The 12,849-nt window shown below is 45.1% G+C and overlaps 2 protein-coding genes across 5 annotated transcripts; one reads left to right on the top strand and one right to left on the bottom strand.

The window, feature by feature from the left end:
- Positions 1-1,611: 1,611 nt before the first annotated feature.
- Positions 1,612-7,830, bottom strand: rassf9 (Ras association domain family member 9). Its single transcript, XM_027032880.3, has 2 exons — positions 7,642-7,830; positions 1,612-3,733 (listed from the first exon to the last, which is right to left on the bottom strand). Exons 1-2 carry the CDS (start codon positions 7,686-7,688, stop codon positions 2,443-2,445), a joined length of 1,338 nt encoding a protein of 445 aa, XP_026888681.3. The 5' UTR covers positions 7,689-7,830; the 3' UTR covers positions 1,612-2,442.
- Positions 7,831-8,646: 816 nt separating this feature from the next.
- nts (neurotensin) lies at positions 8,647-12,498 on the top strand. 4 transcript variants are annotated; one of them, XM_035525616.2, is made up of 5 exons: positions 8,647-8,979; positions 9,059-9,100; positions 10,117-10,232; positions 11,445-11,654; positions 11,932-12,498. In XM_035525616.2, the coding sequence occupies exons 1-5, from the start codon at positions 8,919-8,921 to the stop codon at positions 12,073-12,075; spliced, it is 573 nt and encodes a 190-aa protein (XP_035381509.1). In that variant the 5' UTR covers positions 8,647-8,918; the 3' UTR covers positions 12,076-12,498. The 4 variants fall into 4 exon arrangements, with proteins under 4 accessions (XP_035381509.1, XP_035381511.1, XP_035381510.1 ...); XM_035525618.2 differs by having other exon boundaries at positions 10,171-10,232; XM_035525617.2 differs by lacking the exon at positions 9,059-9,100.
- Positions 12,499-12,849: the final 351 nt, after the last annotated feature.

Raw genomic sequence — 12,849 nt, forward strand, 5'->3', positions numbered from 1 at the left:
TCTATCACTGTATATTAAAGTTGAGAAAGTTAAAGTCAAGAATATTGCATATTCACCGATTGTGAAACAGTCAGGAATGATGATTTCGTTTGATTCGAAAGGAGCTGAAATTGTTTTCTAACCATTATGGTTGAGACATCATCATTTGGTCATAAGGGGAGCAGTTGTAGCACAACATGACCTCCATTGCTAAAACATGACCGCTCACAATGACTATTAAAAGCTAATTATAACTCGGAACACCTTCTCATAAAGTTCAAACAAAAGAAAATTGAGTTGCTGTTAAATGAATTGCTTTTGTGGTATTCAGAGCCGGTAGTGTTCACACCTCATGCATATGCAATGAACTGCTTTTGAACGACAAGGGAAATGTGTTATGCGTGCACTCTGAAGTAGACCCGTGCAAAATTAATTTGCTTTACTCTAATTGGCTGATCTCTACCGTTCAAGTCACCAGATGGAATGATTCGCTAAACCTTTTGTTTGTGTTTAGTGTTCAGAAGCAGACACGCCAAAGGTAACGGACTGATGTCTGGGTGGGTCCTGTTGTGCAGGCTTCAAAGCATCATGCGCACGGGCGCAGCACTGCAGGATGGCACAGCTCCGCTGTTGCAGCGCGCGGATCTCTGCCCGCGTGACTCCTTTTCCTTGCTCGGCGGATCCTCGTCTAGCGTCACCTCAGCTGAACTACGCCAGACGTCTAGGTAACCAGTCTGTGTGAAGTTTATCCGGAGGTGGACACGACTAAAGTCGCGAGCGAAAGCGTTTATCACGAATACTTGCACATTGCGCAGATTTGTCATTGCACGCGTTTTGGCAAACGCGGACACAATGTTTTGCGCCTCTCTTCGTTCGTTTTGCTCACACCTGCCTGAAAATGTGCCGCCATGTCCAGTCAGCTACGGCATCTGAAATGACTGTTTATGCGAGTCAGCCCATGTAATTGTTAGCGCAAGAGAAGCCACCACATCAGCAGAGAAGAATAAAAAAGAGGCCGTAATTGCCATTTTCAGCAAGGTAATTACGACCATTTTGCAACATGACTAGGTACCGGCAGGCCTCCGTTCCTCTTCAATGCGCAGCTGAGGTAAACACGTCGCCGCGGTAATCGCGGCACGATGAGCCCTCGCTCGCGCTGGCCCTGTGGCGTCTCAGCGCGCGGGGGTAACCGGAGAGCGCTGTTGTTTGGCGTGCAGCGGGGCGTCAATTAGCGCAATTATCACAGCGCGACCCCCAGAATCAAAACCCTCCCAACGAACAGGGCGCGCATTAATATTCGCTAGCCTCTTACGCCGCTGTGATTATCGCGCAATCACAATGTACGATTTGCATCAGAAAAACGGCACTTTCCAGCATGCCTACAGTCATGCATGTTAACCGAATAGCCCTGCGGCCGCGCGGCGTGGGATCGGGGGCGATTGCTTTGTGCGAAAGAGCTCCTACGTCTCTTTAGTTGCTCCTCGTGCCCAAGGCAGGCTGCATCAATTCAGGCCTGCGGGGACTAAGCGCGAGACGCCGTGGGTGTGCGTGCTGTCCGTTTGCAAACAAAAAAAGTCCATTATGTATGAATGGAAATTTTACGGGTACATAAATTTAACTTACGTATGCGAGTATAGATTTTTAATGTACAAGGTCTCATACAGTGTCATAGCAGGTCATTTTAAATAAAACGTTAGCATGTAATAAATACAATATATTTTTTTTAAGGTATCAATAATCACATAGATTTCACCACATTATCTATGTGTCACATCATAGCTTATCAAGTTGGCTACACAATATGGAAATGCTACATATGTAAAAAGCATTTATCAGGTCTATAATTGTCCTGTTGTATGTTTTAATATAAAACAAACTTTCATTTGATAAGCACATTTTATCGGTATCACCATGGCCTTAAGTACTTGGATTCAATGTGAAATGGTAATGAGTGATAAAATTAATAATGTTCAAGAGATTCGCATGAATATTGTGCTGAATATGGAGATCAAACCGTCTAAGAAAACCGACCTTACAATCCAGCAGCTCCATGTTCAAAATAATGAATGAACAAACGAGAGATTTGTATAGCATGTTGATTCATTCTTGTCATACTGAGTCTAATTTGGGAGGGTTGGGGATAATAGCTTAAGTGTACTGCAGTAAAACATATTTACAGCATCGGTAGCAGATTGCAGTTACATGGGAACGTTTGATCCTGTAGCTATCACTGGATGACAAAGTAGCAGTTCACAAGAATACATGAAATAATGTTAATTTCTTTTACTGCTTCATAATGCACACTGCATCACAGTCCTGCGCTAATATCTTAGCAGAGAAGTCAGAGAAGTGCTGTTGAGAAGTGAAGTTCTTCTTAGCTGGTAGCTCAAAATCCAAGGCATGACAAATGAATTTAGGAATTTAGTTCACCAAGCTGCCTAAACGCACAAGTTTTTAGACAGTTTAGACATCACTGTCCAGGGGGAGTTGTCTGTCCACACAGGGGGACAGCGAATCCTGACTGTGAGTGGAGCTAATGCCAGTGTCTGAGTCTGTGTCTGTGACATCAGTAGGGGACAGGTTCTGCCTGAGCTTCCCTGTTGCCTGCTGGGACACACCTACCCTCGTTGAGTTCTTCAGGGAGAGATTTGTAGGGCTGGCTGGCTCAGGGCAGTCCCCAAGCTGCAGGGAACCCAGCTGGGCCATGAGGTGCTGGTACTCCTGGTTCCTGGACTGCATTAAAGTGTTGTTCCACTGCAGCTCTCGCTCCAGGTCCTGGCTTTGGGCGTACAGCAATAACCCTGTTCTCATGCTCAGATCCAGCTCACTGCGCAAGCCCTCCATCCCCGAAGCATCCACGGAAGACAAGGAAGACGTGGATTCCAGATCCAAGGTGAGACCTGCAGCCGCCGCACCCTCTAGCTCCCCGGAGTCCGGGGTCCAGGAGTTTCTTTTCAGCTCCAGGTCAATGTCTCTAGACAGCTCATCGATGAGTTCCTGATGCCTGCGCACCTGCAGCTCCAGCTGTGTGATGCCACTGCTGGCATACAGGTACTCCTGCAGCTGCTCCTCACCCTGGGACACAGACGTGGAGAGCAGGAGGCTGCTGGAGCTCTTGGCTGTGCTGGAGCACGGGTCGGGGTTCTCCCTAAACTGCTGCTCCATATGCTCAAGCTCCAGATCCAGTTCCCTCATGTGGTAGATCTGCTGCCGGATGGTGTGGTCCTGTGAGATGATCAGCCGCACCATCCTGTCAATCTCCTCCGAGCCCTCAGACGTTCCTCCTTTCTGCATCTTCTCCAGTTTGCGGAAAGCCTTCTTCACCATCTTCTTCTGACGCTCGACAGCAAGGGTCTTGGAGCAGTGGGCGGGGCCTTGCTCCCATCGCTTCGACTTCACCACCCGGGACTTCAGCGTCCTCTTTGCTCCCGTGGAGGAGGGCATGAACTCGCTGGCCTTCACCAAGACGAAGCGAATAAAGGGCCTCTCGTCACCCCATGCGTTCCATAGTCGGAGGATACGGGTGAGAGGGGGTAGAGCCCTCTCAAAGCCCTTCCAGCGCTCCAGGAGGCAGAACTCCTTGGCTTCCCCATGTAGGGTCCTCTTACTCTCTGGTATGTTCTTATGATCTTCCAGCAGAGCCTGAACCACATCAGCACAAGTTGTGTGCTTGGTGACGCCACAGACAACCTTCTCTTCCTGGAATACAAGAACCTGGATTTCCTTCCCAGGGGTCTCCTCTGCATCCTTAGACCTGGAACAGGAAGACAGACGTCAGGTCTGGAATATGGGCTTCTTGTAATGAACCAGACTTGCTAGTCAAGTCTTTTGACAAAAGATCATTTTCTTTTATTTTTGCATCACTTAGTTTTCTTCAAGTGCTTTTGCACCATGAGGGGTATGTGTTATGAATTACATAGTGTAAACAAAACTGATTAATAAGAAAACAAACAAATAAAGGAATAAATAAAGTAACATAAATACATTTATGTGGTAAGAATCTAGTTTGCACCTTACAAACATTCATCACTGAACCAAGTCAAGTTCCTTTTAGTAGTAGAAACAAGTCAATATTAATATTATTTGCACACAACTGATCTAAGGTTTGTAATAAAAAATGTACTGTATAGTGTGATCTTAAAATCTAAGCTTAGTGTGATTTCACCCACATGAACATGAGCAGGTAGGTGATGTTAGTGTCCACACTCCCTCCCTTCATTTGAAAACTCTTCCTGTGCAATTGTTTGTTGACCTGCTGAGAGTTACAGTCCAGCACAATGGTGTCTTAGGTTCCACGGGGCACAGAAACCACACAAGTCGTACATTGTGTGAGCCCTTGATGAAGAAACGCAGTGGAATGCAATAAGTACGCAACATCTCAAGTTGTCAGTTAATGGTTAGAAGACCCTCAGAGTTCAACTGCGTCAAGTAAATGCCTGAGTTATGCACACAGCAAACAACTTATCACTGTACACAGAGGGGCTGCCTATGGCATCGCAGTGTATCGCCTAGTGCTGAGTGCTGGTTTAATGTGAAATGCAAGCAGGCAGTAAAAGAGGTAAAATGACTGCTCTGATTCTTCCAACACAGTCACCGGGAAGATAGAAAAGTTACAGATCCTACACTAGCTACAGCACTATGTCATCACTGTCAGTATGCTTATGCAGGTTTCTGTAACAGAGCTGATGAGGTGCTGAGGTAACATGCTCTTAGTGTTCCGCTCTTAAACAGAATATGTCAGGGCTGCTTGCATTATGATCAACTGTGTGAACTGCTACCACTTCCTAGATATCTGTAGTAAGGCACATGTGGTAAAGTTGGCAAAATGCTCTCATTTGCTTGAGTGTGTGGTGGGGGCAAGAAATCCCACAGCAGTAGTAACGCACACACACACACACACACACACACACACACACACACAATCTGCGAGTCTCCATCTTGGAGTTAACCTGACTGTATGGGCTGCCCAGTGAGAATAAGACCTGAATAGCCCCTGCAAGGCCACTGGCGTTGCACCATTCCACAAAGTTAAAACACTAAACCTGATCTGCTGGGAATTCTATATTGTTCTTCTAAAACGCTGTTTTGTTTTTGAAGCTCTGCATCTGTACAGGAAATTAACCGAGGGGGGATGGAAGCACCTGTTTGCCTTGTGGGAAAGTCAGGGGACACCAGAAACAGCTTCCTTCCGCACACTTCCTGCCACTGAGTTTCGGCACCGCGAAGCAAATGGAAACATCTGAATTACGTCATAGTATCAAAACGAAATGATGTGCAGGAATGCGGCTATCTGGAAAACTGTTGTGTTGACGTTTGCATGGGAAGCAGACGGCCATAGCTGGCCAGTAGTGCCAGCAGCCTCGAAGTGTGTCACTGTACAGTCGCAGTCTCCGATCCACTGGTGAGAACACATACTCACGGCCACAGCGCCCAGCAGTGGGGTAGCACTGGACTGGGTGAAGGTGAAGTGAGTATGGTCTACCCTTCTCCCTCTGCAGGCAGGCCAGGGACCATTCGTGCAGAACACTTACGCCCTCCTCCAGACCAGTGCTGTGCCCAGAAAGACCTTTTACAGAGTAATGAGGGATTTAGTTTAGCTCAGAGCTACTACACCTCCAGACCCATGTGCCTTATGTCCAAATCTTCTTGATTATACCACTTATTAAAAAACAGAGGAATGTCAGTAATATCCAAGATTATTCTGTGGGCTTGGCATACATGCACTTTGAGGGACTGCAAATGTCACACTGAACCAGTAAAGAGGAATAGTGACATGTTTTATGGAATAATGAAGAATAGTGGGGAACAGTGTGGAATATTCTGGAATAGTGGGAGCATGCAAACGGAGAAGCAGTGATCCAGAGAGAAACTCATTCCCATTTCTCGTGATGTTTAAAATATACATCTTAATACAGATTAAATGCAGATTGAAGGTGAAAGACTACATATTCAAACAAAAACATTCGCCCTTGCTCAACAATATTCACAAATAATTCATGAGAAAATGTAATATTCCCTAATTCCCTAATAATAGCTCAGTGCATTAAACACGACTATTTGTGCTCGACCTCGACTGACTGTATGAACTCCGTGATGATTTTGACTATAGCGACATCAACACAAAACAATTTTCTTGCGTTTCCTGACTCTTATCTTTCCAGGATGAGAGATGAGGAGGAATAAACATCATGGCTTGTTGACGGCTGCTGAGACTTCTCTGCCAGATCTGCACCCTTGGGAAGTCAAAACAAAGCTGTCTTTCCTCTGAAGGGAGACAGGCTTTTCAGCAGGAAATAGAGACCAGGACAACCAACACATCCATCAGTGCTCTGATGGTGGGCACTTTTTTAATAGGCTTATAAAACAAACTCATTTAACTGTCAGATACTATGCATCATGTAATTGTTATGATGGAGTGTCATAACATCATAACAACGTGACATGCCATTTGTAAAATAACCTCTGAATCACACCGGCACATATGACTAACCCACTGACGGCCGAAGAGGTGTATGTGTAATAACCCTGTGTGCCGCAGCAGTGGTTTCCAAACTCAGGCGAAGGCCAGCGTTTTTCCCACAGGTTTTTTAGAACAGAAGCAGTTCCACAGCACATACAGAGACGAACAAAACGGTCCATCAAGCAGCTACTGAGCTCCACGCAGCACATGAAAGGGCGGCCCACAGGAGCTAAGGTTCCTGTGATCTCCTTCACGTTGGAACACTATAGATAATTACAGTCTGGGAGCCTGTAAAGCCAGTCACACTGTAATGTAAAAACACAGCCCAGCACCGGGTCTCTCAGTGGCCTGCAGGAGGGCTAGAACATCTAGTCGACAAGGTAGTTGAGACAATCTCTCTTCCAGAAGAAATGATACAATGCTTATGCAAATTAAGCTTTTTTAAATGACAATTTAAACCAGTCAGGAGTGAATACATGTGAACTCTCATGCATACATATGGTGTCTTACTTGCAATAAGTAAAGACATTTTCATCGGAAAGTACTGTAAACAACTTTGCCTGATGATTTCTGGCCATTGAGGTTTAATTAAGATAAAACAGGTAGTGCTCAGAGCACTGTTAGCACGTATCTTGCGCCTCTTACAAAGGAGTGTTATTCGTAATCGGAAAGCAAACAATTCCACCTGTAGCCACTTGCACATCAAAAGTTAAGCCACTTAAAGAAAATTGCAAAGGCAATTATCTGGGTGCCGATGACAACATCCCTCAGCACAAGAATCCAGAATATTGGGTCTCCCCCGCCCCCCAAGAGATAAAAACAACAGATATCTCGAAACTAGCTTGGCCTAAAAGCAATGTTAACACTCTGTAAGACAATATTCCCTGTAATATCTAAGGCTGAGATCTGCTTATTACATATTTTAAAAATTCATTTTGGTAGGCAAAACTCTCTCTCACACACACATCCCTGTTAGGTAACTCGACCCTGGGCGACCATATAAGCTGAACAACACTGTACTGAATACAGGTGATCTAATTACAAGAGCGAAGGAATGTCTTTTGTGCGCGTGGGTTCCTTCCATAACTTCAAACCAGGCAGAAACGATGCAGTAAGAAACATTCCGACTGCACGCTATGTTTCCTTTTTATACAGGCTGCGAAAAGCGCTTAAAATTAGAACAGTGGGGGGAAATGGGCTACCTGTTTTTCAATCGCGCCTTGAGAAAGTTTCGTCCAAGCGGGGCCATCGTAAGTGGAAAACGTCCGCGTGACAGTATCAGTTCCGATCCATGTTTAAGGAAAAGCGGACAGACGCGCGCAGATGTCTTCCTTAGGAAAAAAAGGCGCAGTGTGTTACAAAGGGTGTGTGCAGCAGGAAAAGTTGCCCAAGTTTCCCCCAGCAGAGCGGTGAGAGGTGCCTTGTCTATAGGCCCGTCCCACGGAACAGGGAGGGGACATCCTGGAGCCCGCGCGCTAAGGCTCTGCAGGTCTGCGTGCTGTAACTGAGAGGTTTACACAACTAAATGATGCAAAGAACAAACAAGATCTTACATTCTCATATTAGCCTCAGACAGACGCAAGTATAAATGTTTCCAGCCACTAAAACGCACCCCATGTCCAGACAGATACCGAAAGGCTATGCATAACTGGAGCACGCCATGCTGGAGGTCAGCTTCACGTGACCGGCTGGTTTCGCTCTTACGCGAAGTAGGTCACGTTTTCAAAGGAGTGTAGCTATCAAGAAAGGAAACTAAAAGCATTACATTATCACATCTTACCCCACGAAACACGGATCGTCTAAAAGATGAGAATAAAAACCCGAATAAATAATATCTCTTTCTGTTTTAGATCTTATATTTCATTGGATGGCATGTTTTCTCTATTTAACAAGTAGATTTAAACGAATTTAAACGAGTTTATGCGAATAACTCATTGCAGTGTTTTGTCAATGTGCCTTAAAGGACAAATCCACAAGTAGAAGTGAGGTGGGGGTGGGGGGGGGGCGTTTAATGTGTTACTTGTGTTCTGACGTGGCCGACTAACATCTCTCTGGTGTCATCTGCTATCGTCATGATGCCAGGCCAGGAGGGGGGCTAAACGGAGAGGGAGGGGGAGGGGGTGAGTGATGGAGCAGCTCCCGTGACATCACTTCAGCTCTTATATACTGTGGGAATGGAGCCCACCAATGTGCTGGATCCAGAAGGAAGCAGCGAGGACCTGCAGCTGGATACAGACCAAGGAGCGCAGAGCTGGCTGGACGACACTCACAACAGAGTTTCACAGTCTCTTCCTCTCACCTGTCTGCTTTCACCTTCCTCATTCTTCTCCCTCGCTGTCTCTGAATCTCTCTCTCTCTCTCTCTCTCTCTCTCTCTCTCTCTCTCTCTCTCTCTCTCTCTCACTCTCTCTCATCTTGACCTTTAACCTTATGGGCCTGGTCTAAAGGTGCAGCGCAAAGTCTGGGGGACTGCCAGCAAGATGCAAGTTCAGATGACATCCGTCGTGATCCTGTTTTTGATCTGTAACGGACGATGCACAGGTAAGCTCGTGAATGGCTGTGTACCCCAGGGAGAGTGTGGGGTTTTAGTTTTCACTCTTACCTCATCTTTACCCTTCAGGAGCTGAGCACCCTGCTCTAACGGAGCGAAGTCATGCAACAGGTAATGAAGTCAGAGCAAGGAAAACTCAGAAATATGAAATGCATGTGCCATAGTGCCATAGTGGCTTTATTCAGAAAGATAGTATTAGCAAATCAGAACTAAAGCATTATAATTCATTGGTAAATTCAGTCAGGACAAACCAAGTTGTCATTGATTTATACTTTTTAATGTTAATAATTTCAACGACACATATAGATGAAAACATGAAAATGCACCTTATGTATCTTTTATTCCATTATTTTCTGTACATACGTTTTTAGTCATCAGTGAGGTTCATAATATTGAGTTTATGTCCAGACTTTAACTGACACGCACTGGCATAAACAGAGAGCGAACGAGAGTGAGAGAGAACGAGAGGGTGAGAGAGAACGAGAGAACGAGAGAGTGAGAGAGCGATGACCCACAGTGACAATTATACTACTGATTTATGTTATGAAATATAATCACTGGTGTAAGTCATTATTGCCAGGGCTGCAAAACCATGCAGTCCCAAAAAATAAATGACAAACGAAAGAAATGAATGAAGGGAAGAAAGAATGAGTAAAACCTGTTTAAAAAGGGGACGTTAAAGTTACGTGAAATTATGCACCTCTAAATCTCTTCTCCTGCAGATCTAACAGTCTCATGGAAATGGAATCATTCTTTTCGTTTGAATGTTTTTCTCTTCTGCCCAAAGTTCTGTATACTCTTTGAAGGATCTCTGTTTAAGTAATGTGCTGCACAAATAAACTTGCCTTGCTGTTTGAGAAGCAATTAAATGTGAAGGAAATGAAGCCGAAGCATCAACGTGTTTTAGACTCAGACAAATTGCTCCTGAGTATTGGGTGCATGTAGCCAACTGGAATGGGAGCACAGTAAGCTGATCTGCACTATAGTGGCGACCGAAGGATTTTATTGCAAGCAATGTGGATCCGACCTGCAGGTTCCCTCAACACGTGTGTGCCTCTTCTTCGCCGTTAGTGTGGCTCACACGTGGCGTGCGGTTTTGTGCTTGGCTCGTGTGCTGTGTTCTGCAGACGATCAGAAGGGCTGCGCGCGTGAATCACTCTGCAGCTCTTATTCGTCAGCAGACGGCGATCGGCGGACGGTGGCGATGGAAGAGGAGACTCTGGCCAGGCTCCTCGCTTCCGAGGTACCGCGTCCTGGCAGCTGCTGGGTTTAGCTAGATGAAGTCTAAACGTGACACCTCGTGCGGGCAGTGGAGATGGTCCGAGGCCGCGGGCGCCTCCCAGCAGGAGGGCTGAGCACTATTGATTTGTCCTTTGACAGAATGAAACATCGGCTCACTTTCTACTAAACCGCCATGATTTCTATCGTTTGATGTGGGGGAAAAATCTTCTAAATCTGCTCAATTAGATAGTGTTTAATGTATTTGTACAGAATATACATTTACATTTACTGAATTTAAAAGACTATAGCAGAATATACCTAGTTATAATTTTTTTGCAATTTCCGTTTACCTAAAAGACTGTAGTATAATTTGTTAGCTATTAAATGAAAACACTGTCAGAGTGTTTTGCTAAGGGTTAGTAAATAATACATCGCTAAAGTGACGTCTTGGGCTTTGAGGCTCATTACCGAGTGAATGCATTTATGGGCTCGCTCCTGGAATTTCCCCTCCAGTTCTCCATTGCTGATGGTTGGCAGTAAAAGTAGCAGGCCAGCGCTGCGCTGTAAATCACGGAGAGGCAAAGCTTTAGGAGCTATCATTAAAAACCGCTTTTCCCGACCAGTTTCACCAATCACATTTGTTAGACCGCCTAAAGCACATCACCAAGTGCCGTGGGAGAATGTAAAAGACAAACGTTGTGGTCTTCACGTCTAATGATGCAGTTGGCTGTGAACTTTATGGTTTTTAAACCAAATTAATTGTACATTTTAATTTCTATCTTGAGCCTGAGATCACGTTTATACAAGTTTTTTCCCCACACACTCAGCATCGCTAAACTAGATGTATAGCCCCAATCCCAGGATTAGACGATGTTAAGATCTCGGGCAGTGGTTAAAGTACTTGACTAGTAATCAGAAGGTTGCTGGTTCAAGTCCCACCACTGCCCAGTTGTCACTACTGGGCCCCTGAGCAAGACCCTTAACCCTCCAGTCTTGATTGTAAGTTGCGTTGGATAAAAGCGTCAGCTAAATGCCGTAAGATGCTCCTGTGAATAACAAAGTCACTCAAGCCGTAAAATTGCGCAGGGAAAATGTGTTTAATCAAACACGATCATTAGTCAAAAAATAATAAGCGTTTACTTGGCCTAAGAAAACAACGATGCTGTCGCTTTAAAAATGGTTTTGGTCTTGCTTTATGATATGGCATATGAAAGGTGGTTTTGTGTGTTCGTAGGTAAAGCAGAGCAGACATAGCGCCCCCTTGTGGCAGCTGCCTTTGCTGAACATGTGCAGGATGTTGGGGAGCGTCACTGAGCCTTGGCAGGACAGGACCGATGAGGAGATTCAGGCAGGATTTGAGCAGAGGCTCGATGCTGTCCTTACCCCAACACTGGAGCAGCTGTACGACCTCCAGACTCTCTGCAAAATACTTCATCCCAGAGAGGTAAGGGAAGAGAGAGAGAGAATAATGAATGGGACTGGGTGAGGTAAATGGAAGGGCAGATGTAGGTATTTTTGCTGTGCTTGAGTGCTAATACACACACACACACACACACACACACACACACACACTGCCGTGAACACATCCCTCTCAAGCAGTCAGCCCCTGCCTGCCTGTATTAGCTGTGTTACACTTTCACACACCTGTCCACAACCTGTGTGTAACCTGCGAGCAACACCTTAGCGGTGCTTGTCAAGGCCACGCCTGTCTCTTCTTTCAGTTTCAGGACGGTGAAGAATACCTCCAAGTGGATGAGGAGAGCGAGAATCCACTGAAAAGAAAATCTCCCTATATTCTGAAGAGGCAGCTGCACACCAACAAAGTCAGAAGGCCATACATTCTGAAACGAACTTCCTTCTACTGATCGCCACACTCACCAAAATAAAAGACACCCTGCGTTCTGGCTAATATGTGCTGCTTTACTCAGTAGTACCATCTTAGTCATTTGTTTTTCATTTTGGTTTGATTTAGTACTGTGTAACTCCCGTGGTGTGTCTGCTCTCCCTGTGTTTTGCTAAGCGAGAAAGACGTGTAAAAATCAGCAAGGAGATATTGTATGTTTCTTTTAAAGATTATTATATTCGCGCAATGTATATGATTTTTCTTTTGATGCAATGAAACGTCTTTCAACAATTCACGACATGCACATCATTACTTAGATAAATTAGACTAGTTTAAATTAGACTAACTCCCTTGGATGTGAAATCAAATATTACTAATGAACTGAAAACGTACTTGCCTGATTTGTACTTCACTTAACACGTACGGATGGATTACTGCTTATAATAAAGTTAAAAATGTTCAGTGGTGAGGTCTTATCCAGAAGATTGTTGTTCCATGGCCCACACAGGAGTATGACATGAGCTGGAGTCAGAGAGCGTGACATCTGGACTCCACAGTCCTCAGCGATGCCCACATTACCCATGCAGCCCTCAGAGTGGCACGTCGCTCCAACACAGCTCAGCAGCCTCGAGGAACTTTTAGCAGATCTTTGCAATGTGAAAATGTAACAACAACAACAAAGATATTACGTTACTGACGGTAGAAGTAATATAAGTAATATTAGAGTAATAGATGTGGAATGAGACAGCTGGGACTTGGATATGGTAAAATACCTTGCTCGGCTAATTTAGCACAG

This window comes from Electrophorus electricus, chromosome 6, assembly GCF_041902795.1.
Source record: "Electrophorus electricus isolate QZ-2024a chromosome 6, ASM4190279v1, whole genome shotgun sequence".
Lineage (NCBI taxonomy): Eukaryota > Metazoa > Chordata > Actinopteri > Gymnotiformes > Gymnotidae > Electrophorus > Electrophorus electricus.